Raw genomic sequence first — 27,033 nt, forward strand, 5'->3', positions numbered from 1 at the left:
TTTACAAGGTGAGAATGTCGCCAATGCGGGGTGCATCCCGACTTCGACCCGGGAGTGCTTTTGCTAAAGGAAAATCGGTAGCAAACTTTCCAACTTAGTTTATCGGCTGGATTATTACTAAGGAAAGAGATCCCCTACTTTCGATATGCCCCAGTAGCTTAGTAGGAAAGACGTCCGCGTTACACGCCGTAGGATCGGGTTCGATCCCCCCTGGAAATGTTTTTTTTTTTTTTTCATATGTTTTTTGATGTCTACATTTCTTTTTTTAAGGGGGGACATGGGCCTAAATTTTAAATTTTTTTGAAAAAATTCATTTTTTATTTTTGAGGTTTTCAGTTTTAGAAACTAATTATACACCCTTATACCACATTTGATGACCATATGCCAAATAGTTACGTTGATATGAAATATTTTCAACTCATTGTGAGGCAGTAACAAAGTAAAGGAGTTCAATGTTTGAATGCATTTTTCTCAGTTCCACTTTTTGCTGCAAATTTCACACGAAGGAATCTTTCGTTTGAAGGTGAAAGTATTCTGATACCACAATCAAGATGTTTCTGAACTGAAATTTACTCAGGAATCGGGCTATCTACTTTACTTTGTTTTAAGTTGAAGTCCTCAGTGAGAAAAAATTAAGTTTTCAAATATTGACAGATGACAGATATGCATCTCATAGTTTGAGGTAATAACTCTTCCTGAAATATTTACATTTAAGTTATTAAAACTAGATAGCCCGAGGTCCCATATCCCCCACTTTATATTCAAGCAGTCAAAATGGTGCTTAATAGCTTGATTTGCATATCATAGATTTCTTAATGAAAAGTGAACATCATCTTATGCAGGCATGCAAATTTGTCCTAGAGAGCTGAAAGTTTGCACAGTACACCTACATTTGAAGCTAAATCTCCCCTGCAAATTTCATTTCGATCAGTTGAGTAGTTCAAAAATTTTACCTCTAGCCAATGTCCCCCCTTAAAATTATCACTGAAGAAACAAAAAAAAAAAAAGAAACAAATGTTGTGGACGACACGTCGCTGAATTAAATGGTATGGGATTTCCTTTTTGACACCTGCGAACTCAATGTAATCACTTTCCACAAGATGCAAGGAGCATATAAATCAGGTAGCGTCCGCTTTCCGAGGTGCCCGTAAATGGTCTACAGGAATTGCAGCCAGCCATTGGTCCGGATCCCGTTGATCTTTCGGAAACTCTGTCGCACAATGCCACTTCTGTTTCGGACGCAGGACATGTGAGCCAGCTCTTCACGCAACATCTTGGGTGTATTCTTTTCGGAGCCGATCAAAATTCACCACGGGCACTCACTACTCATCTCCAACTCCTCAATATACAAAACAACTCATCTTGGAGTACAGAACAACGAGCGGAACATACATAACTGCAAAAGAATCCCACGGCGAACAGTTCCCGTACGCCGCATGTCGTCTGCTACCGGGAAGGAGAAAAAACGAACAAACAAAAAAACACACGGTCGGGTGTAGCCACGTGACTTCCGCCACTCGCTCTCTTCTCTCCACTTCTCCGACCTCCGTCGGGTTTCGGTTTCGGTTTCGAGCAGTTGCGTCTTTTGGCTTTATTAAAAAAATACGCTACTCTGTTGCAAAATATTAATTGGGTAGTCCTCCGACACCATAATGAAGCACCTGGCAAAAAATTTAAAAAAAATTTTGGGGGGTGTCAGTGTCCCTTTAAACATGACTCATAAGCACTGTTATTCTAACCCTTAAACATGCGTACCAACTTATTGAATAACTGTTATATATTGTGAAACTGAATTACGGTATTGTTTCAATATGTTGGGGCTCAAATGTTTATACCTTTCTATATAGCCTCAGTGTGCAGTTCCATTGTTGACCTAATATTGACGCTGAATTGTTAATTTTTTTTTGTCCCTTTGTTACTGCTGCCAATGTGAGGAGGGAAGCCGAGAACTTGTCAAGCTGCATGTTGCAGCTTTTTTCCTAGGCTTCCTTCCGTCAGACATTTTGACAGAAAATAAACACCATTATTATTATTATTGCTATTAAATAGAACTACCGTAATATCCCGAGAGATAGCCCACCTAAAATCGAAAGCACATCGGGTGAAGATAATGAGTGGGTTAACTTTCGGCGAACGATAAAAAAAAGTTGAAAAGTGCTAGTTTTAGATTTTTTGTAACCTGCAAAACTTGTGATCGCAGGGATGAAGCAAATTCTAGTGTCGTACCCAGTTAGCAATGTTTGCTTATCTCCAGCCGTGGCTAAGTAACACCATTTCTGCCAAGGTTACTGTTGGCCAGGGCCCTACAATATAACTAAAAGTGGGCTATCTTTTGGTGTTTGTAAAAAAATAACAAATCATGCAAAAAATATGGGTGAGTTATCTTTCGGGGTAGGGCATCTCCCGGGATATAATGGTAGGCAGGTCCCTCTATTTGAGAATTCCTACAAGTTCTGCTTAAAGCTTGCTTAATGAGAAATTTAATTTCCTACCCTTCCTGCAAACCAGGGCAGTATCAGAAAGTTTCCCACAGTTACAAAGTGCAGCAACTGTCGTTTGAATGTGGCTGCACAACAAGAGCAGATGCAGTAGTCGAACGATTGTGAAACGATACGAGCAGCAAAAGGAAAACTCACCACAGGTCCCCAAAGGCACTCTTCAACTCACTTTCGAGGACCAGAGTGAGGGTACCTCTCAGAATGTTGCACATCTCGTTGCAAGTTTCTTCCCTGCTCTGAAGAAGGAAACAGAGCTGTGTCATTTAGTTCAATATTAGGGTTGTGCGAATATTCGAAATTTCGAATAGTAGTTACGAATAATACACTATTCGAAATTCGCTTCGAGAAGAACTGCACTATTCGCGTTTTTCGAAGTGTTGATTGCGGCGAGTTTGCCCTGTTGAGTGTGCTTCTTACCAAGCACCGGTGCGCTGCGAGGAAACAATACCCACGGAAGCAAGCTTCGCGGGTGTTGCTTCTCTGCATTACATCGGTGCTCGGTAAGAAGCGCACTCAACGGGGTAACTCGCCGCGATAAGCACTTGAAAAAGTATGAATATCGTTATTGCGGGCTTGGAAGAAAAGCATACATTTAAAGCGGGATGGTGCATTCGTGCCGACTGTATTTGAAGATAAATGGAAACTTTGTGAATGTGTATACCTATATTGTAGTAAAAGTTTCAAAATTAAACTGTTATGCAAGAGTACACCATGTTGGGCACAGATGCCCTCACAAACTGTGTTCATCATGCGCGATTCATTCTTCTTTAACTCTAGATTAAGGAAAGAAGTTTTTATAGAGCAAGATTTGTAAATTCACTCAGTCAGGTATACACTCCGTGCGACGCGACTGGCGCGCCGCCGCGCGGCCGGTACCGAAGGTAGGCAGCGAGAACCCCAGAGAAAACGAAACCGAAACCACGCCGCGTACGTTGGTACGTATTGAAGTCGGATTGGTGCGGTTGCGCTGGGTTCACAGCATGAAGTGCTGCCTGTGCTGCGTCATTTTAAGTGCTTCAATAGTTATGCGTCGTATCTCGTGGAGACAAAGTTTCACAGTTTTTCACCTCGCCGATGTTTTGTGGGACAGCGACAACGATGGACCCGTGCCGTACGACGTGAGAAATTTGGTCTCCCGATCATGTCTGCCACTGTGTCGGCACGGCTGACATATTCTACACTGCCGCTTTGCGCTCTGCTTTTGTTTTCGTACCAGTAACGCGTACATGTGTCAGCGCCGATAGGACGAACCCACACTCGCAGGTATGCAGTGCCAATTTCGTTGGAGGAATGCCCTCCAAAGAAGTTTCGTCCCCATCGTACGTGTCGATGATATTTCCGGACAAGTATGGCACGCAATCTGTACTTCATGAAGAAAGATTCGAAAGGTAAAAAAGTGACAAATATAAATCTAAAGAAAACAACAATGAAACTCGGAATCACTGGAGAATCGACGTTTGAGTATGGAAGTTTATGTGGTGTGCTTTCTTTTTTGACCAGCCTCCTTTTGGATGTGGAAACGCTGACACTCAGAGTTCTGTAGACAACATTTTTTTTTTTTTTTCTCGGCTTTAGAGCCACCTATCGCAAAGTGGTTCGAACTGGAAGTACCGTTCACTGGTCCCTTCCTACCTGTAAAATGTGCACCTCCCACGATGAGTGGTATTATCTGACAGCCTTTGACGGTCAAAGCCAGTTCCCATTTAGTTACGCCGCCCAAACTAAATTTCCACCTGGTTTCGCTATGCCAACTCTTTTTGTTATAATAAGTGTTGTGCCAAGTGACGGTCATGTCAAAGTACCTGTGCGCCAAAATCAGCACCTCGCACAACAGGTTATTACACAACAGCTGACCGCAAAAGCCCTTGGCGGCCAAACCGTGTGTTGGCCGACAACTTTGTTTTCTCGGCTTTGGAACCACCTTTCGTAAAGTTGTTTTAATTGGAAGTACAGTCCACTAGTCCCCTCCTACCTCTAAAGTCTCCACCTCTCCCGACCAGTGGTATTCTCTTGACAGCCTTTTCATGATCAAAACCGGTTCCCATTGAGTTACGCCGCCCAAACCAAATTTTCACCTGGTTTCCCTATGCCACCTTTTTTTTTGTATAATAAGTGCTGTGTCAAGTCCAAGCACCTGTGCGCCCAAATCTGCACTTTGCACAGCCCGCTATAACACAACATTTTGGGTCCAATATTGGATATCCCGCACAGCTTTATTTCTTTATTCGTTAGAAACATAACTGTCACACCTGCTGTCTTAAAGAAACTTGGCTCTCTTCGTGCACAAACTTAGTGAACCTCTCACTCGCCTCCAAATATCATCGTTCCAGCAGTCCTAGGTTTACAGCGACGAGCGAAATAAATTTCCCACTCAGAGCAATTAAGGTGGCGGCCGTCTTGTTTTTCGGAAAATTACTCCAACTCCTTTTTCGGCCGCAACTAGAGAAATTACCCCTAATTACGACTCAAACTCAATATATAAGTGGAGAACAGCTAAATGCCCTTCTGCCCCAGCACTCATGCAACGTCACCCTCAACGTATCGGCTCAAAAAGCAAAAGTTTCGTCCGTGCGTGCTTCCGCCGCCACAGCTTGGCATGCGAAAAGGCGCCGCAGGCTGCTGAACGCGCCTCACAGTCGAACGCCAGCTCCTCCGCTAGCGGCGCTGCGCGCGTTCTTCAAAGCGCCCCCTATAGTTCCCGCACGGAGTGTATAGTTGGCCATCTTTCAAGGACTCATTTTATGTCTAATCCGTCGTTTAATTGCCACCCCATGACAACAGAGCTTCCGAGGTCACAGTTCATAAATATAGATAGATTAAACTTAGCTTATAAATGAACAAGTGGAACAACTTTCACAGGTTTAGCTGGGTTTTCGTCTAAGCATTATGCAATGGCAGTGAAAGCACCTAAAAAAGCGCCAAAAAAACAGAAGGACGAGGAAGTAGACAGACAAAAGCGCTCTGTCTACTTCCTCGTCCTTGTGTTTTTTTTTTAGTGCTTTTAGGTGATCATGAACCAACTGGCCCAAATTGCTACCTTAGTGGTAGTGAAAGGCGTGGGAAAACTATTCGATATTCAAATCGAAAATATTCGGCAAAACCACTATTCGCTTCGAACTCAAAATCCACTATTCACACAAGACTATTCAATATTTCATGAACCACTTTCCTAAGCTTGAGCAAACAGCGGATTTCGAGCTCAAAGCAAATTTGAAGCGGATAGTGGTTTTGACTGAGTGTTTTCTAATCAAATATTGAGTAGTTTTACAAGCCTACAACTATTCTCGCACATGCTTAAAGGGAGGACACTACCTGGGAGTGTCAACTTTTGAACTGCTCACTCAATTTGCGTGAAATTTGCAGGTGGTGCTTGTAGCCATATAAAAGGAGGGCATGCACATTTTCAGCCCTATGAACCCACTAAAAATAGGCCCCCTAAAATAGGGAGCAGGAGAGGTCGCAATTGCGAAACAAATCAATGATTTTTTTTTTCTTATTTACCAAGTTTGGCAAATTACCATTTTTCATAATAAAGAAGTACAAAAATGCAAAGTCCCAGTTCATAGTAACCGGCTCCATAATATTTTGGTACATAGGCCGCAAAAATTAGGTCTTTCGATAGTGTCACCAAATACCATTGACTACCAATACTGGAAACTCGAGCCAAAATACATGGGGTTGTAGGGAGACACAGAAGTGCTGCCATCTCTCGGTGTGAGATGGTAAACTATGCGCTCGAAATTAAAAGGAAAACAGTCATTCACTACTCTACTTCTTCTCTTCACACTATCAGGAATTGTGAATATATGGCAAATCAGTGTGCCGATTTCAATTGAGCAAAAGCTGATACACGGTATTTCTGATAATGAGGTGCGCTTCATGTTGGCACTAAGTATTTAGATTATATAGACCTTTGTATTACAGCTGGTACAAATGACCTACCGGCAATTAGTGACTTTCTAGTAAATTGACAGTTTATGGAGCTGCAGTGACTGGCTCTTTGCAGTTAGAAATAAAGCACAGCAATTCAAATATGGAATTGCTGCATGGGTCAGTATTTTAATTGTATGAGATTCACTTCCAATGAGTCTGGAAATGCTACACGACGCAGTTATTACAGCCAGTAAATGCTACACTGGCTGTTTAACGAAGAGTCAGTATCTATAAGGAAGTAGAAATAGTGTCCGGTTCAGTTTTACCTGTCGTTTTGGGGGCCTGGTTAGCCTCTAACGACTGCAATTACTATTGAATTATATTTCTGAGTTATTTGAATGAGTATAAACTAGATTGCCTTCCAGGGGCTATTAATGGCTCTGGGCCAATATCCTAAGCTATTTCGCGGCATATAGACCAAGCAGCTGTTTATTAGGTAGTTCCATTTGTGATGGACTTTACTGACCATTAGTGACCATTTCGTGATATTTGTAATGTTATGTCTGAGATTGGATTTGAATGACAATTATTTAATGTTTGATTTTATTTCCTAATTATATGGTGGATTTCAGTTCCAAATGACTTTTAATGACAATCAATGACTATTTGTAACTATTTTGAGTTATTTGATTTTATGCAGGCTGAGTTGGCTTTCAATGGTTAATTTTGGCTTTTTGATCAGAATTTGACATGATAGATATGTAATCCAAATGACTTCTAGTTACTTTTAACGACTTTTGGCCACTATTTTGAGTTATTTGATTGTGTGCAGACTGAGCTGGCTTCATATGGCTATTATTGGCTACGTGACCATGTTTATAAATTATATGGCAGATTTGGGGTCCAAATTACTTCTGTGACTATCAATCACTATCAGTCACTTTTTCAACTTATTTGTTGCGTGCAGACTGAGTTGGCTTCCAGTGGCTACTATTGGCTATACATTCATATTTATAATTATATGGCAGATTTAGAGTCCAAAAGACTTCTAGTGATTGTCCATGATTATGAGTCCCTATTTTGAGTTATTTGATTGTGTGAATACTGAGTTGGCTTCATATGGCTATTATTGACTATATGATTATATTTATAAATTATATGGCAGATTCGGAGTTCAAATGACTTATACTGACTATTCATGACTATTGGTCACAATTTTGAGTTATTGAATTGTGTGCGGGCTGATTTGGCTTCCAATGGCTATTATTGGCTATACAATAACAATTTTTTATTTATATGGCAGATTCGTGGTTCAAACAACTTCTAGTGACTATCAATTGCTATTAGTCACTATTTCTACTTACCTGATTGTGTGCAGACTGAGTTGGCCTAATATGGCCATTATTGCTGTATGATTATGTTTATAAATCATAAGGTGGGCTTGGGGTCCAAATGACTTCTAGTGACTATCAATCACTATCAGTCACTAATTCGACTTATTTGATTTTATGCAGGTTAGTTGGCTTTCAATGGCTACTATTGGCTATACAATCATATATTTTTATTTATACAGCAGATTCGGGGTCCAAATGACCTCTAGAGACTTTCAATGGCTATTAGTCACTATTTGGACTCACCTGGTTGTGAGCAGACTGGTTTAGCTTCATATGGCTATTATTGGCTATATTATCATGTTTATAAATTATATGGCGGATTTGGGGTCCAAATGACTTCTAGTGACTATCAATGATGATCAGTCACTATTTCAACTTATTTGATTGTATGCAGGCTGAGTTGGCTTCCAATGGCTATTATTGGCTATAGGCATCTGTTATTGACCTGGTTGGCTCGAATTGCCAAAAAATGGCTATTAGTGTTTATTGGTCGCAATATTCTGCTATTCTCTACTTATGAATGAAAATGGCTTCAAGTGGCTATTGTTAGCAATTGCATATCATCTTAACAATATCACCTTAAATTGCTTCAGAATGAACATTAGTGACATTTAGTGACATAGTAATCATGATGGTTTTTTTAATATGAATGGATTCAAATGTCTACTATTATTGGCTATGGGCAGTTCTTGGCCAAATCGGCTTGAAATGGCCATACATGTCTATCAGTGACTATTATTGGCAATTTATGTAGTTGGGGTGTGTCTAGATTTGAATGACTTCAACTGGATAGTATTGGCTATAGGCATCTATTCTTGACTTGGTTGGCTTGGATTGGCTATTATTGGCTATATTCATCTGTTCCTGACTTGGGTGGCTTGAATTGGCTACAAAGGGCTTAAAGTGACTAGTATTTATAATTAGCAGCTATTTTTTTGTCTACAAACTGAAATGGCTTCATGTGGCTAGTTTTGGCTATTACCATATATTTTTTTACCAGACTGGCTTCAAATGGCTATGAATGGCTATTTGTGGATATAGTTGACAATTCTATGCTATTTCAGTGATTATGACTGAAAATGACTTCAAATGGCTATTATTGGCTATTAGCATGTATTTTGATAGATTGGCTTAAAATGGCTATACATGGCTATCAGCAACTATTGTTTACAATTTATGCAATTGGAGTGTGTCTAGATTTGAATGACTTCAACTGGATAGTATTGGCTGTAGGCACCTATTCTTGACTTGGTTGGCTTGGATTGGCTATTATTGGCTATATTCATCTGTTCTTGACTTGGGTGGCTTGAATTGGCTACATATGGCTTAAAGTGACTAGTATTTATAATTAGCAGCTATTTCTTTGTCTACAAACTGAAATGGCTTCATGTGGCTAGTTTTGGCTATGACCAAATATTTTTTACCAGACTGGCTTCAAATGGCCGTGAATGGCTATTCGTGGATATAGTTGACAATTCTATGCTATTTCAGTGATTATGACTGAAAATGACTTCAAATGGCTATTATTGGCTATCACCATGTATTTTTGTTAGATCGGCTTAAAATGGCTATACATGGCTATCAGCAACTATTATTTACAATTTATGCAATTGGAGTCTATATAGATTCAAATGACTTCAACTGGATATTATTGGCTATAGGCATCTATTCTTGACTTGGTTGGCTTGGATTGGCTATTATTGGCCAAAATCATCTGTTCCTAACCTGGGCGGCTTGAATTGGCTACAAATGGCTTAAAGTGACTAGTATTTATAATTAGCAACTATTTCTTTGTCTACGAACTGAAATGGCTTCATGCGGCTAGTTTTGGCTATTACCATCTATTTTTTACCAGACTGGCTTCAAATGGCTACAAATGGCTATTCATGAATATAGTTGACAATTCTTGCTATTTCCGTGATTATGAGGGTGTAGCGGCACGCTACAGCGAGTACCTGTAGCGGCACGCTACAGCGAGTAAAGAAGACGAAGAACACCAGCTCGAGAAAAACACCATCACTTGCACGCGGGGGCTCGAGATGACAAGGTGAAGGGCTACGCAGTCCGCGTTCCACGATCTTCAGATTTTGACTCTTTTGTAAATAATGTAATTATACGATTTGTTAGCAAATGAGAATATCCTTCTTGCTACAAACTGGTGACCCGAGACTCGGAACAAGCCCTCCTACCCGACTAATGGCTTCTATCAACCAGTGAGTTTGTCTTGGAACATCTGCGCTCCTTTGGAACGATGAGCGTCACTCAAGCTTCCGCGTCGTCGGGCGACCTAACAACGCTTGCTGTCGCTGCGGTCAACTTCAAGTTACCGGAATTCTGGGCTGCCGATTCGGAACTCTGGTTCCTCACGATTGAATCGACCTTCCGAAAGAACAAGATAACATCGTCCTTGACGAAGTTCGACCACGTCATTTCCGCTCTGCCGCAGTCATCGGCAGCTGTCGTTCGGGACATCCTTCGCGCTCCACCAGAAGACCAGCCCTATGAATACTTGAAGAGTGAACTCATCCGACGAACAACAGAGTCGGAACACCGCAGGCTGCAGCAACTCCTGACGGCAGAAGAACTAGGTGACAGGAAGCCGACAGAGTTGCTACAACGCATGGAACAGCTTCTAGGAGATAAAGCACCGAACATGGAGACAACGATTCTCCGAGAGCTTTTTCTCCAGAGGCTACCACAACCAGTCCGCATGATACTAAGCACATCGACCACCGACTCCACCGCCACGTTCGCTCGGATGGCCGACCAAATCATGGACGCGGGCTTTCCACCCATCTCCGCTGTGCAAACACATGACACTACACTCCATGCCGCACGACCATCGCCGGCCGTGGAGATCAAGATTGCCCAGCTGCTGTCTTCCAACTCTCGGATGGAAGCCAGGATGGATCAACTCACGCGAGAGCTCAAGGACCTCCGCATGCGTCACTCCCGATCCTCGAGCGCGAGTCGACGAACCAACGAAGAACGCCGCCGAAGCAAGTCGCCTGCAAAACACCAGGTCTGCTGGTACCACTACCGTCACGGAAATGATGCCAAGAAGTGTCAACCTCCGTGTACTTTCACGGGAAACGGCAAGGCCGCACACTAGAGACGGATGGTGTAGCCGGCCTAGAGTCCAACCGTCTTTTCTACGTAACCGACCGAACCACCAAGGTACGGTACCTAGTAGACACGGGAGCCGAGATTTGCGTCGTTCCACCTACGCTGGAAGATCGACGGCATCGAGAAGACACCCCGCCACTACATGCAGTGAATGGTTCACCAATTAAGACGTACGGACAAAAGTCAATCACTCTCGACATCGGCCTCAGGCGGACGTTTCGGTGGGTTTTCTTAATCGCCGACGTTCTTCAACCCATCATAGGAGCCGACTTTCTCCGGCATTTTGCGCTCATGGTGGATGTAAAGCGAAGACTGCTTCACGACATTGAGACTCGCCTCGCCGTGCAGGGAATATCCGCGAAGGGAGTCCAAGAGGCGCCCAACCTCCCTCAAGTGGAGACCACCTCCAAATGGACGGATATCTTCGACGAATTCCCCGACGTGTTTCGTCCAACTTCAAGGGACGTACCGGTGAAACACACCGTGACCCACCATATTGAGACGAAGGGACCTCCGGTGTTTGCTCGACCTAGACGCCTAGCTCCAGATCGCCTGCGGATAGCGAAGCAAGAATTTGAGCACATGCTCGAGCTTGGCTACGTCCGGCTTTCTTCCAGCTCCTGGTCATCGGCCCTCCACATGGCCCCAAAGAAGAGCGGCGACTGGCGTCCATGCGGAGATTACAGAGCCCTCAACCAGAGCACGGTCCCCGATCGCTATCCAATTCCCCACATACAGAATTTCACCGGCGCCTTGCATGGAGCAACCATCTTCAGTAAGGTGGACCTCGTGAAAGCGTACCACCAAATTCCTGTGGAACCGGCCGACGTTCCGAAGACCGCCATAATAACCCCATTCGGCATGTTCGAGTACTTGCGGATGCCGTTTGGTCTCCGCAATGCGGCCCAGACCTTCCAAAGGTTCATCGACCAAGTCGTACGCGGCCTGACCTTTACTTTCGCATACATGGACGACATCCTCATTTTCAGCGACAACCCGAAAGACCACGTAGACCACCTACGTCAGCTCTTCTCTCGCCTTGAAAACTATGGATTGATCGTCAACCCTGCAAAGTGCACATTCGGCGTCGAGGGCATGGATTTCCTGGGCCATTGCGTCGACAGTCACGGCATACGGCCGCTGCCACAGCGAGTAGAAGCCATCCGGGAGTTCCCGCAACCTCCTACAACAAAGAAATTCCGCGAGTTTCTCGGGCTCGTGAACTTCTACAGGCGCTTTGTTCCTCAGTGTGCTACAATCCTCCAGCCCCTGCATGACCTTTTGCAAGGAAAACCAAGCAAGAACGCCCTTCTGACTTGGACACCAACTGCTGACGCAGCGTTTTCCGCCATCAAGGAGGAACTTGCAAAAGCTACACTGCTAACCCATCCAAAGGCTGGAGCGCCAACATCAGTCATGGTAGACGCCTCTAACTCCGCCGTCGGAGCTGTCCTCCAGCAGAACATCAACGGAACATGGAAACCATTGGCATTCTTCTCGAAGAAGCTGTCAACCACTGAATGCCGCTACAGCACTTTCGGAAGGGAACTACTTGGAGTCTACCTTGCCATCAGACAATTCCACTACTACCTCGAGGGACGAACATTTTTTGTGATGACTGATCACAAGCCGCTGACGTATGCTTTAACATCTAGCAGTGAAACGCACACGCCAAGAGAGATACGGCAAATGGCTTACGTCATGGAGTTCACGACGGACATCCGCTTTGTACCAGGCAAAGACAACTCCGTAGCAGACGCACTCTCTCGAATTGGTGTGAACACCTGCTGTACCGAACGGAACGCTGTCGACTACGAAGAACTAGCAGCAGCGCAGAGCACGGATACAACACTACCACATTTGCGGGAAACAACGTCACTGAACCTACAAGACATAAAGATTCCGGAATGCAAAGCAACATTGGTCTGCGATGTGTCGACAGGACAACCAAGACCATATGTCCCCGAGAAGTTCCGGAAGCCTATTTTTGAAGCAATCCACTCACTTTCACACCCAGGAATTCGAGCCACACAACATCTCATAACTGCTCGATTCATATGGCCTAAGATCAACGCCGACATCCGCAATTGGACACGCACGTGCGTGCAATGCCAGCGCGCGAAAGTGGGTCGGCACACGACTACACCGCTCGGCAAGTTTTCACCTCCCGATGGTCGTTTCAGCAACATCCACCTCGACATAGTGGGACCACTCCCGCCAGCCGACGATTGCCGGTACATTTTGACCTGCATCGACCGCTTCACGAGGTGGCCTGAAGCAACACCGATCAAATCGATAGCAGCAGAAGCCGTAGCACGGGCCTTCGTCAGCATGTGGGTCAGCCGTTTTGGAACACCAACCACCATCACAACAGACCGAGGGAGACAATTCGAGTCTACACTGTTCCAGAACCTCTCGCGGATCCTAGGTACAAAACATATCCACACTACATCCTATCACCCCATCTCCAACGGAATGGTGGAACGGTTTCACAGACAGCTAAAGGCCAGTTTGAAGACGAAAGGTACAGCCGCGCCTTGGACGGAAACTCTACCACTCGTCATGCTTGGAATACGCACGTCCCTAAAAGGTGACCTGGGATGCAGTACAGCAGAAATGGTGTACGGCACGGCTCTACGCATCCCTGGTGAGTTTCTAACACCTAGCACCAACACCGAAACCAACACAGCAGAGGACTACGCAAGCCGTCTACGTTCCTCATTCGAGAAACTACGACCTGTGCCCACACGACAGCGGAACTCTCGCAAGGTGTTCCTCAGCCCGGAACTGTCACGCTGCACCCACGTGTTCATACGCACAGACGCCATGAAACGACCGCTGCAGAACCCATATGAAGGACCATTTAAAGTTCTAAAACGCGGCGACAAGTACTTCACCGTGCTCGTGAAAGGACGTGAAGATACAATTTCACTCGACAGGATAAAGCCAGCTCATCTCGAGCAACTTCAAGCACACACAACTCCAACCCTAGTACGACGCGTACACTTTAAGCGAGCACCTGATCGCTCGTCTCCTCCACCCCCTCGCTAGGGGGGGAGTACCTGTAGCGGCACGCTACAGCGAGTACCTGTAGCGGCACGCTACAGCGAGTAAAGAAGACGAAGAACACCAGCTCGAGAAAAACACCATCACTTGCACGCGGGGGCTCGAGATGACAAGGTGAAGGGCTACGCAGTCCGCGTTCCACGATCTTCAGATTTTGACTCTTTTGTAAATAATGTAAATATACGATTTGTTAGCAAATGAGAATATCCTTCTTGCTACAAGGGAAAATGACTTCAAATGGCTATTATCGGCTATTAGTATCTATTTTTACTAGGTTGGCTTGAAATGGCTATACATGGCTATCAGCAACTATTCTTTACAATTTATGCAATTGGAGTGTGTATAGATTTGAATGACTTCAACTGGATATTATTGGCTATATGCATCTATTCTTGACTTGGTTGCTTGGATTGGCTATTATTGGCTATAATCATCTGTTCCTGACCTCGGTGGCTTGAATTGGCTACAAATGGCTTAAAGTGACGAGTATTTATAATTAGCAGCTATTTTTTGTCTACAAACTGAAATGGCTTCATGTGGCTAGTTTTGGCTATTACCATCTCTTTTTTACCAGAATGGCTTCAACTGGCTATGAATGGCTATTCGTGAATATCTATTGAATGGCTATGCATGGCTATTTATGAATATCCATTGAATGGCTATGAATGGCTATTCATGAATATCCACAATTATACTTGCTATAGCCATTGCTAGCCAATTGAAGCCAATCTGGTTAAAAATGAATGATAATAGACAACAACAGCTACTAAAAGCAAGTCCGGTTAGTAAACACTAAAATTGCTCATAACTATCAAGACTAGCCACTAATAGCCATTTGTAGCTATTTCAAGCCAATTCGATAAAGAATAAATGCTTATAGTCAATAGTAGCCACTTGTAGCCAGTTTCATCCAAAACCACTGAAATAGCACATAATTGTCAATTATACTCACTAATAGCCATTGCAAGCCATTTGAGGCGAATCTGGCCAGAAATAGATGCTAATAGCCAACAATAGCCACTAAAAGCCATTCCAGTTAGTAAACATAAAACCTGCTTATAAATATAAACACTAGTCACTACTAGCCATTTGTAGCAATTTTAAGCCAATCTAAATGATTATAGCCAGTAATAGCCACTTGTAGCCAGTTTCATCCAAAATCACTGAAATAGCGCATAATTGTCAATTATACTTACTAATCGCCATTGCAAGCTATTTGAGGCAAATCTGGCCAGAAATAGATGCTAATAGCCAACAATAGCCAATAAAAGCCATTCCAGTTAGTAAATGTGAAACCTGCTTAAAAATATCAACTCTAGTCACTACAAGCCATTTGTAACAGTTTTAAGCCAATCTAAATGCTTATAGCCAGTAATAGCCACTTGTAGCCAGTTTCATTCAAAAACACTGAAATAGCATATAATTTTCAATTATACTCACTAATAGCCATTGCAAGCGATTTGAGGCAAATCTGGCCAGAAATGGATGCTAATAGCCAACAATAGCCACTAAAAGCCATTCCAGTTAGTAAGCATAAAACCTGCTGATAAATATCACTAGTCACTACTAGCCATTTGTAGCAATTTTAAGCCAATCTAAATGCTTATAGCCAGTAATAGCCACTTGTAGCCAGTTTCATCCAAAAATACTGAAATAGCACATAATTGTCAATTATACTCACTAATAGCCATTGCTAGCCATTTGAAGCCAATCTGGTCAGAAATAGATTATAAAAGCCAACAATAGCCACTTAAAGCCAGTCCAGTTGGTGAACACAAAAATCACTCATAACTTCAACAGTAATCATTAATAGCCATTTGTAGCCAAATTAAGCCATTGCAATAAAAATAAATGTTTATAGCCAGTAATAGCCACTTGTGGCCATTTTCATCCATAAACACTGAAATAGCCCATAATTGTCAATTATACTTGCAAATAGCCACTGCTAGCCATTTCAAGCCAATCTGGTCAGAAATATATGCTAATAGCCAACAATAGCCCCTTAAAGTCATTCCAGTTAGTAAACACTAAAACACCCATAAATATCAACACTAGTCACTAATAGCCATTTGTAGCCATTTCAATCAAATTTATCTAAAATTTGATGCATAAGCCAATAATAGCCGCTTGAAGCCATACTCATTTTTAAGACCGAAATAGCACGTAATTGTTTAATGATCTCATCAATATCCATCAGCATCATTTCAAATCAATCTGGTCAAAAATAATTACAAATAGCCAACATTATCCACTTAAAGCCCCATTCCATTTCGTAAATATAAAAATAGCTCAAGCAATACGCCTCGCAAGTGGGCTCATTTTCGTCTTCTGCGCATGAGAAAGGAAGTAGCGGTGACGTCAGAACGCCGAGCCCTGATTGGCTGATCGCGACCCCCTATCTCAGTGTCGTCTGCTCCTTTGCAACGTCGTCTGCTCGCAACATCGTCTGCGTCTGTCTTACCTTTCCTGCGACTTTCGGAGCGAACTCGACTTGGCCTTTAAGGGAGGGCAGACGAAATAACTCGAGCGGTACGTTGCTTTCGTCTAACAACTAGCAGACGCGCATCAAGGAGGGAAGTCAAAGGACTCACTGGCGAGGTGTCCCGGGGCGCCGAGGTTTGTTTGCTTAGTGTCCGCAAGTTCCCTCCCAAATACTTTTTACCTCCATTCGTGTGCGGCGAGACCCCTCACTCTTTAACGGCGCCGGCGGGTTGGCGCAGTTAACGTCGTCTGCTTTACGTCTGGTAGTCAAAGCGATGGCTGCTTTACCTTTCCTGCGTCTGTCGGAGATTCGCCGCTTTTTCACCGGCGAGAGTCACCGTTGCCTCGGGAAACAAGGAGATAACAAGAGGAAGAAATTGACCTCTTAATCTAAAATTGAGGTCAGCGATCAAAGTATAACACAGGAAGGGTTCACAAGGGTCGCGCGGGCATATTCCATTCAGCACGTCAGCCGGTCGTGGGCAGACGGTCGCCGAGTCGCGGAGTGCCTGCTAGGCCTAACTGCCCAGTTCGTTTGGTCGCGTTCAGTGGAATCGTCGCCGTTGGAGCTTTTCCCCGGTGTCTGTGGATCCAGCGTTCTTGTTCGTCGTGCTCTGTTTCAAGTAATTTTTACTTTTTTTTTGCTGCTTGAAGTCAGGACGCGTGAGAAGCTCACGTAGAAAAATAAACGTCCGTGGGTCGTCGCGACCGCGACGCTGTCGGCCATGCTGACTTGATCGTAAGAAGTGCGTAAGACAGCTTCGGAGCTGTCGTAGGATTTCGCCGTAACCTGCGCAAAGCTTACGAAAATTTCGTTTCGTGAATACGAATTTGTTCTTAAGTTTTGTCTTACGCACATTTTTGGCGTAAGATCGTTTCGTGAATCTGGCCTCTGCACTTCCGAAAGTCGCAGGAAACGTAAGACAGACGCAGACGACGTTGCGAGCAGACGACGTTGCAAAGGAGCAGACGACGCTCAGATAGGGGGGCGCGATCAGCCAATCAGGGCTCGGCGTTCTGACGTCACCGCTACCCCCTGCGCAAGGAGCAGACGAACTTGCCCTCCGCATAGTTATCTACTAATAGCGGTTTGTAGCCATTTGCAGCCAATCTATTCGGAAATAGGTGCTTATAGCCAATAATAGCCACTTGAAGCCATTCTCATTCATAAACACCCAGACAGCAGATAATTGCTATTATACTGACTAACAGCCATTAGTAGCCATTGAGCCAATCTGGTCAGAAATATATTCTAATCGCCAACAATAGCCACCTGACGTCATCCCAGTTTATAAACAGAAATAGCTCAGCTTTCATTACTCATTAATATTTGTAGCCATATCTATCAAATATATATAAAAGTGGAGGCTGATAGCCAATAATAGCCAGTTGAAACCATGTGCATTCACCAATGCCGAAATGGGTAATTGTCAATTATCTCATCAATAGCTATTGGCAGTAGGGGTGTCGCGAACTTTTGTCGAACCAGATTTTTTGGTCGAACTTTGGGGGTTCGACTGGGTCGAACCGGTTCGACGAACCTTCGAAACTTTTCACCAGATTCGACCGGTTCGACTTTGTGGACAGTGTGGCCAGACCTTAATGCAAGCATGTCTAGGTTTGGAGAATTTTTTTTTATGCAAAGGGTTATTTTATTTTGTGAACAACTGCAATTGAAAGAAACTAATTCTATTCACTGAAGAAGTCAATAACTTAAAGTTTAGTACTGTATTGACTAAAATAGCGGATCAGCGCTGCACTTAATTCATCCCTTAGCCATTACCATCCAACCCCAAGCCAACTGGCCAGCCTGTCGCGCATGCGCACATGAGTCGAACCTCAATACAAGGTTCGACGAACTTTCCATTAAAAGTTCGAAAAAGTCGAACCTGGTCGAACTCGAACCGCGGCCGGTTCGCGACACCCCTAATTGGCAGCCATTTAAGGTCAATCTGGTCAAAGAAGATGCTAATAGCCAACAAAAGCTACTTGAAGCCGTTCATAAGAGCAAGCACACAAAAGAATCACATAATTATCAATAACAATCCCTTCTAGTCACTTGGAGTCATTTCAGGTCGGTCTCATAAAAAATTGATGCCTATTGTCAATTATGGTCACTTGGAGCCAAGGGCATCTGATAATACATGTTTCGGTAGGAGGAAAACAAATAAATCAACAAGCTCAGATAAGGTTAATTACTATTTAGATTGTACAAAATTGGCTATTCAAATCCTGACAGGTCCATACAAGACACTGCATTTTGACATCAAAATACCAAGAGGTCCAATATCACGAGCTTATGCTGCCTATGCTCCATCAAAAAATGGGAATATTTATAGACTATCAATTTCTCTAGTGAGTCAGACCCACTTGATTCATTTCCGGAGAAAGTGGCGAGTTGTCCACTCCACACCGCCAGGATCGCTTTCTACTTCCGTCTCCCATTTTAGCCCGGAGTTTCCTGTATTATTCTCAACGGTATTTGGTGTCACACTGAAAAGATAGGTTTATTAATTTAAATTTATGCCAAAAAGTGGAACGGAGAAAAGTGCTGAAACCTGTACCTTTTCTTTAGCATCGGTGGACTGAAAATAGTTTATAAAATATAACTATGCAGTGTAAAAAAGTTTTACTTTTTGGGAATACTCTTTAGATGTTGGCGGATATAAATATGGCACATTTCAAAATCAATGTTTTTTTGCAGAAAATTTTTTTCTGGGTAGTGTCCCCCTTTTAACGAAAATTCAGCTGAACTCGTGAAGACTGTTCCCAAGCTCCACTTGTCCACCTCTAACCTCAGTTAACATTAATCTAACTATACTTATGGACTCTGGCCTAAGCCTCAGGAAGATAAATGATGGATTTTACATAAGATTAAACCTATGGACCCCAGCTACCTAATCAAGAGGATTTCTAGATGTTCTTGCTACATGCAAATATACAGGAACATGCGTATAGTGATTTTACAGTTTGAAGTGAATACAAAGTGAAAAGTTCCTTTGTACGAATAATTTTGAATTGAATAATTTCGAAGCAAACGGAATTGTTTGCGACCGTTAATACAGACATGGTAGGGAATCCTCGAGACTAGGGAACAAAAAGCAATTGGGTAGGCTGTACTTGGGACGCAGCAGCAGTGGGGTACACAAAACGTCTAGCGCGTGCTGCAGACGGTGTATGGGCACTAGGGTATAGAAATGACGTAACCAGATATACCAACTCACATTTATTCACGCATTACAAAGCTTACATGCTTAACTTATGTTACAGCTAGTAGGGTCTTGCGGTCTAATCATCGGTCTCGTCATGCCATCGTGCTCGCTCCCTATTTGTAGTGGGCCTGTTTGCCTTAAACTCCCGAGCTTGCACTCTCTGCGGAGATGGGCACGTTCTGCCATGGTTAAAGGCAGTGGGCGAGGATTGGCACCCCTCTCTCTTCCCGCCCAAGTCTCGTCACGCCATTTCTGAACCCTACGTGACAAACACAGAGGCGCCATAGCCGAGCAACTGCCAAATTTCTGCAACAAATTGCACACTTGTAAGCTTTACGACTCCTGATGAGCACCTGTTTAATTCGTTGGATTATACCTACTGTGGCAGAGTGAGCTCTCTCAAACGCAACCTCTCCTCCTCGGATCGACAAATGTATGCAGCGCATGAAGCTAAATTTAGCTTCGATTAGGTCACGTGTGGCACGACAACAACGCCGTCTGCGCACGTGACAAATGCATGATTGAGTAATGGCTTCCTTCCTCTGCAGAACGATACCAAAGTAAAGTGCACAGGTAGTATGGTTGCAAAGATATAAGCAATATTAGTTTTACTTGTTTTTGTTACATGCGGTTTTAGCAAGCGACCCCCTACTGGCCAAAATTAGAGTCAGTCCACGTCGAAAAAAAAAAAGAAAGAACCAACACGGCAAGGTTTGAAGGGTTCTCTACCATGATCGTTCACCTGCTTGTCTGCAAAATTACTCTTATTTAAATACAATCATGTCTAGGTAACATGGACACTTTAGTTGCCCAGAAAAATCGTCCATAATGTGAATCGTTCATAATAGTGAACCAAGGTCAATATCACAAATAATGAACAAGAAGCATGGCCATAAAAGACACTATTTACTTAGGGAAAAAATGCTGAGACTCATTTGCAGACACTTTGGTGTTAGCTATTAGAAACAGAATTTGTCATAGACTCAAGAAAGTAGATTTGTTACTCCTATTTTTATTGCTACTTGAGCTCCAGCTTTGGTAAGTGAACTATTCTCAATGAATACTAGTACATACTGTCTTTGCTAATACATATATTTTTTTTTTAATCTAAATTAACTTCGAATTTTTTTTAGCTAATTTGCAGCACTTCAAACTTCAAAAATACTTCAAAATGTTCAAAGTTACCGAAAAGCCCTATTCAATTCGAACTTTGAATCGAATATGGCATTATGCGCTCCAATATTCTAAAGTTTTGAACATTCACACAATTCTAGAAATATCCTTTCTTCTAACTCGACTTTAAAAAAAACTACAAATAATGAACACAGGTTGTCAGAATATTGCTGTCTAACATAAACCCTCCTATAATAGCCACAGTTTAATTTTGAAAACTTCACTGCAATGTAGATATCAACATTCACAAAGTTTGCATTTCTTTTTAAATATGGCAGGCACATGCATGCACCATCTCACATTGAAGGTGCACTTTTCCCCTAATCACGGCTGCCAAAGTGAGCTCCATGGGAATCACTTCTCCGCAGCGCATGGGTGCTAAGTAAGAAGCGCACTCAATGGGGCTAAACTGCCATGATCCGCACTTCGGAATATATATGAATATCGCGGTTCATCTCCAAGCAAATATCAAATTGCATATTACTCAATCTACTATTCAAAAATTTAAGCAATGCCCTTTCACAAAAAAAAAAAAAGGCTTTAATTAAGCAATTTCATAGAGGTTAGCAGAGTGCTCCAATAAGACGTAATTGTGTTGCGTGTGTGTTTAGCAGGAAGTTAGCCAGCCTCAGTGGGCGTCTGCCCGCTGCAGAAGAGAAATTTAGCCAGTGCAATAAGACTGCTAGCCTGGTGTCTTTAATGTGAACCACACAGTAGTGATCACACAACAAACACTCGCCGATACAATGCTTATTGAGATTGAAACAGAGAAGGGTGAAGACTGAATTTAAGATCCCTGTGTCTTGTAGCACGAGCATTCACTCCCCAGCTGAACATACTTGGCCAAAGTGACAAGCCAACTAATGCAAAAATGAGAATCAGCATCACTCACTTGATGTGCTTCTGACACCGTGTCCAACTTCTGGGCAACCTCCTGTTTGCTGTCTTCTACCGACACAAATCAGAGGATAAAAAACCACTTCAGTTTGCGGCAAAGGATCGTTTAATTTGATCGGTCATTCCATAACAATTTTCTAAACCACACGTGCATGCTCTGATCTATGTTCTGAACACAGTTACGGAAAGCCGCATTAACTATCTCGATTCTATGAGCACCATGTGGTACCAAATTAGGAATTAGAGTTCTTTGTATCATGCACAAGACCTCTTACAGGGCCTTGTGCATGTGTTGGGCTTATCGGGGTTAGGACTCATCTTGAGATGTCAACGTCAAAATTGAAACACGTTTCGGAATTGTCCCCAACTCTGAATGAATCCCACCATGTAAATAATAGCCCTTTTTCTTTTTTTGTCGGGGAAAGTTTATTTTGGACCATGTATCCGCAATTGAGACACTGAAAAAGAAATGTTTTTTGGGAGTTCAGTGTCTCCTTAAGAGGAGGGGAGGAAGAAGCTTGTCAGAGCAGTCTGATGCCCACCTTCAGGTAAAATGCACCTCCCAAGGCCGCTCCCAAGTCTCTGTCGCAGGTTGCTCTCCACTTGCTGGGCAGACCACGAAGGGATGTGGTTGATCAATGCCTTGTTCCGCAGGTTAAGGTCATTAGACACCAGGACCACACGGCTGCCTGGAAGGAGAGAAGGGGCAGTGCATGCCCACAGCTATCCCCGCTTGTTCATTTGCACTCAGAACCAGAATTCCAGAGGTACTCGAGATGCAAAGTTACCATATTTGAATAATGGTCAACTTGTTTTTTTTTCTGCAACTATCTTTTAACATAAAATGTGTTTTAAGCGGTATTTTCTGTGAGAAGATTGTCATAAACGAGCGCCAGACGTTAAGGTTATATATTAAGTTAAAATATAAAGTTTGAACATCTGGCGGGGCTTGAACCTAGGTCGTTGCAGTGGCAGTTGGATGCTATGGCCACTGAGCTACAGTGCAGCTGGTATGGATGGGTCAATGTTCCTGGCAAAGACGGCAGGTTTTGGATGAAAACAAAAATTTATGAGGTATGCTGTGCTGTGAAGCTACACTGAAAATACACATAAACTATGGGGTTAGAGAAGACGATATGGCAGACTGGAAAGAATACAAAATACATGTGAAAGTGCAGACTAATAACTGTTTATTTTTCGTTTATTATTCTACCTCCTCTATACCCGAGTTTCGAAAAATGAAGCTTTGCCTAATCATTCTAAGAGTTAAAGACTGGGTGATTATTGTCATCGCGGGCAGTTGTAGACACCGGTACTTTAGAAAATAAGGAAATGTCGAAGCTCTAGAAGACGAATATGTACCTGACAAATCGTGGAAATAAACCAGGATACTGAATGTTTTCGCTAGCATCTGTAGACATATAACCTTAATGGTGTGTGTGCCTACTCTTTGGGTACCCTGGAGCTGATGTCTGCACTAATATGCTGCGGGATCTTTTTAAGCAATCTTAATTTTTTGGGGTTCAATGCTAGAGGGCTCACTGATGCACGTGTCGTGCCTTCCTGAAGCCATGTGCAAAGCCTCCATAACTTCACGCCTGGTCCTGTCTCGTGATCAGGCACGTAGCCAGGGGGGGGGGGGGGGGGGGGGGGGGGGCCCATGGGGCCCCCCGCCCCCCCCCCTTAAAATCTTCCATTTTGCTGGGACCTTCTCTCCCCCCTCCCCCTCATACAGCATTTTGTCATGGGCGCCCCCCCCTCCCCCCCCCCCCGAAACAAAATCCTGGCTACGTGCCTGCTCGTGATCCATGATGGTGGTAGTTCCAAATAGAGCCTGCATCTTGCACAATGTGCTGCTAAGTTGCAAGGTGCTAGGAGCAGCCCGCACAAATATTTCTACTCCTTTAGTCCCTCGTATGGACACCTTCCCGTCTGTCTTATGTATTATTTTCCACACGTCAGTGGTATTTTGTATACTACTCCTTCAATACATTCAACGAACTTACATTTGTTTTTTACCCAACACGATGCTTGATCTTTTGTGCTGTTTTCTGGTTGGTTCGCCCTAATGCATAACCCTTTTAGGTCGAAAGGGCAGATAAGGACACACTGACTTTGTGCTTATCGATATAATCTTTTTCATCCTGTGCAAAAAATTATGGATGTATAGCAGCACCCCCAACTGGATTCTTGTCTACATTCTTGGTTTTACCTTTGCCTCTGAGTACTAATGCATTTTTCTGCCATAGCCAAAACTAGGCATTCAGGGTAACCGCTTGCTTGTAGTCGACTTACCTGTAATTGTAGGCCATCGGACACTCTGTGGGAACATGATTTTCTAATGGCTTGCCAGATGCATCCTGAGGCGATGCTCCTCTCCACAAACTGGGAGTGCCTGGAGTTGTGCGGCAGAATTTCTTTCTCCCCTCTCGTCTTATACATCCAGTGCGTGTGTCTGTCCCCAAATGTCGTGTTGATGTTTAAGAACTATATGCTGCCTCTCTATAGTGATTCAAATATGAATTCCAGTCCTCAGTGCATTTCTTTTAACTTCTCCACGACTTATCTGCGCACCGCACCATGTTTGTAACTCTGTTTGTCAGAAAACATACCAAAAAATCAACCACGATTTCTCAGGTACAAATTCATCTTCCAAAACTCCGGCATTTCACCATTTTCTAGAACACCGGTGTCTACAATTGCCCGCGATGACATTAATCATTCAGGCAAATCTCCTTATTTCAAAACTCGGGTATAGAGGAAAAGGGAGGAGCAGAAAATAAAGAGTTAGTTTGCACTTTCACGTGTATGTTGTGCTCTTTTCCGTCAACCATGTCATCTTCTGTAAACTTATAGTTTACCTACATGTTCAGTGTAGCTCTGCAGTGCAGCATACCTCATAATGTAAAACCAACTAGCCCAAAATCCAAGCATTGTTAGAAAATAAAAGATAAATACAACAATAATAAATAAACACTAAATAAAAAGAATAAATCAATACAAATAAAAATAAGCAAATAATAGATAAGCAAATAAAACCGAAATATAGAATAAATAATAAAAAACATACACATAAAAAATAAATAGAAAATAGAAAAATTTAATAAATAAAATGGAAAAAGTAAAATAAAAAAAAAAATATAATACAGGACGACACTCAAGACCGCCTACGTGTAGGAAGGCGAAAACATTATAGTCCCGCGGAAGAAATGTTTTCGAGTAATGTTTCTACACGTATTAATGTCTAAAATGACATATAGGGCGTCGAGGACAACGTCCTAGAGATCGATGCCAAGTGCGGCGTCTAGGACAACCTCTCGCAAGACGTCGTCAAGGATGGCATCTAAGACGACGTTGAGGATGATGTCAAGAACGGCGTCTAGAATGACTTTAAGGACAACCTCTAGGACGACCTTAAGGACATCTAGGACGACGTCGGGAACGACACCTAGAGAACGACGCCTAGAGGAGGACACCTAGGAGCTTCGGCTCATTTGTGCGGGTGGCCACGTTTGCCTGCGGAAGCCGCCGCAGATGTAGGCGCTGCTGCCAATGTCGAAGCCTTCGATGTAGACGCGGTCACCTCACAGTCCATCGCACGAAGTCCACAACGAGCACAGATGAAGTTTGAAGAGCATTTTTTTCACACGGCGCTTTAACGGTGACATCACGCTCCCGCACTTGAGCGTGAGTGGCACGTGCTTGATGAAATATTTTTATGGCCATCTTTCGGGCACAATGACGCTGCTTTTTTGTGTAATGTCACAAGTAAGGTCGTCCCAGAGGTCTAGGACAATCTCTAGGAGAACCTCAAGGATGACGCTAAGGACAACGTCATCCTTAAGCAATCAATTGAGCAGCATGCGGCACTCAATCATATTTTTATGGCCATATACACCGCTTTTTCGCTCAATAGGACAAGTAAGGCTCTCGCCATAAAAAATGAGATGCAAAAAATAGGAAAAAATATGTTAAGAATGAAAAATCTAGCATACACGACACAGAGGATGTGGTTAATGCAGGAGACATTCTGTGCTCCCTGGTCTTTGTCGGCAGGCTCAAGCCTGAATTAATTTTTTTCCTTTTCTTTTTTTTTAAATTAAGGGTTGATTTATGATTGTAACCAAAGAAAGTCGACCTACAGACCATTCCACCAGAGACTCTCTACGCAGTGCCATTTTGTTCGACTGCAACACCATCTACCGAGCGTTACAACGGATTTGGTGGGGTAAAAGAGGGAAAGGATATGCACCCGATTCCAACAGCAGACGACAAACTGGCCGCTTTCTATGAAATTCCGGGCAATTCCCGTGGGTTGTAGCTCCGAAAGTGCCCAAATGTCACACCTCCATTTCCCCCTCTCCTCTCACACCAACCAAGATGCTTTCCCATTTGAGCTTCTTCTTTGAGTCGAAAGACGGCGAAGCTTAACACACGTGCGCCGGTGCAAGAAGCGAAGCTTGACGTGAGCTGGGCAGCACAAGTGCCACAGCTTGGAGCCACACTTTCGAACATTCTGGAAGTCCAGACGATGTTGCAAGTGTGATGGACGAGCGAGTTAGCCACAATGATTAGCCATGCTGTGAAAGAAATCCTTGTTCGAACTTCTTCCTCTTTCACTTCTCCAGAATTCAGGGTCGACCTACATTCAAATATTGTTTTAATTTCTCTCGACGAGTTCCGCAGCCTAAGGGTCAACCTATGTGAAAGTAACTACAGCATGTGTTCTGCAGTGAAAGAATGTGTCCTCACAAATGACCTTCAATAGTACTCGAAACATCGCCATAGAAACCTACATTGCAGCGGTGAATGAAGTCGTGCAAGTTGTTGGAAATCCAGCTAAGGTACGGAGGCAGCTAGGCATGTCAAGAATTACTCAAGATGCGTGCTAAAATATATACGTAAATTTAGGATTTGTACAAGGTGTGGCGCTAGTTCAAGAAGTAGACTTGCACGCGAAATTCGTGCCACCGACATGCCAGTAACTTATGCGTAATGCAAGAAAATGCAAGGAGATGCAAGGAGATTCGTCGTGAATGTGATGTATACAAAACCCATTAACCTCCGGGAGCTCACAGCTTCGGATTAAAGCAGAGCTTCACTTTGGGCAACTTACCTGCCACCTGCACGAACTAGAAAAAGTAGTCACACTAAAAACAGACCTGAACCAAGAGTGGCAGCTACGTGCGTCCGCCGACTCTACCTTCTTAGCTTTTATCCTCGGTTTCATGCTTCTGTAACGTGTTGCGGACACCACAATCCCTTGGGTAAATCAGGTGACATGGACGCAGATTTTTAAACAAGCACAACAAG

The 27,033-nt window shown here is 43.4% G+C and overlaps 1 protein-coding gene across 2 annotated transcripts in view; it reads right to left on the bottom strand.

The window, feature by feature from the left end:
• The window catches only part of LOC8027966, a 100,535-nt gene that overhangs the window by 66,137 nt on the left and 7,365 nt on the right, over window positions 1-27,033 (bottom strand). For both annotated transcript variants that reach the window (XM_029987616.3, XM_029987615.3), the window contains exons 8-10: window positions 22,263-22,409; window positions 21,716-21,771; window positions 2,637-2,734 (exon numbers count right to left, since the gene is read on the bottom strand). In XM_029987616.3, coding sequence (XP_029843476.3) covers window positions 2,637-2,734; window positions 21,716-21,771; window positions 22,263-22,409 — 301 coding nt within the window. The remainder of the gene's footprint in view (window positions 1-2,636; window positions 2,735-21,715; window positions 21,772-22,262; window positions 22,410-27,033) is intronic.

Source organism: Ixodes scapularis, unplaced genomic scaffold (genome assembly GCF_016920785.2).
Source record: "Ixodes scapularis isolate PalLabHiFi unplaced genomic scaffold, ASM1692078v2 PGA_scaffold3__209_contigs__length_174095766, whole genome shotgun sequence".
Taxonomy (NCBI): Eukaryota; Metazoa; Arthropoda; class Arachnida; order Ixodida; family Ixodidae; genus Ixodes; species Ixodes scapularis.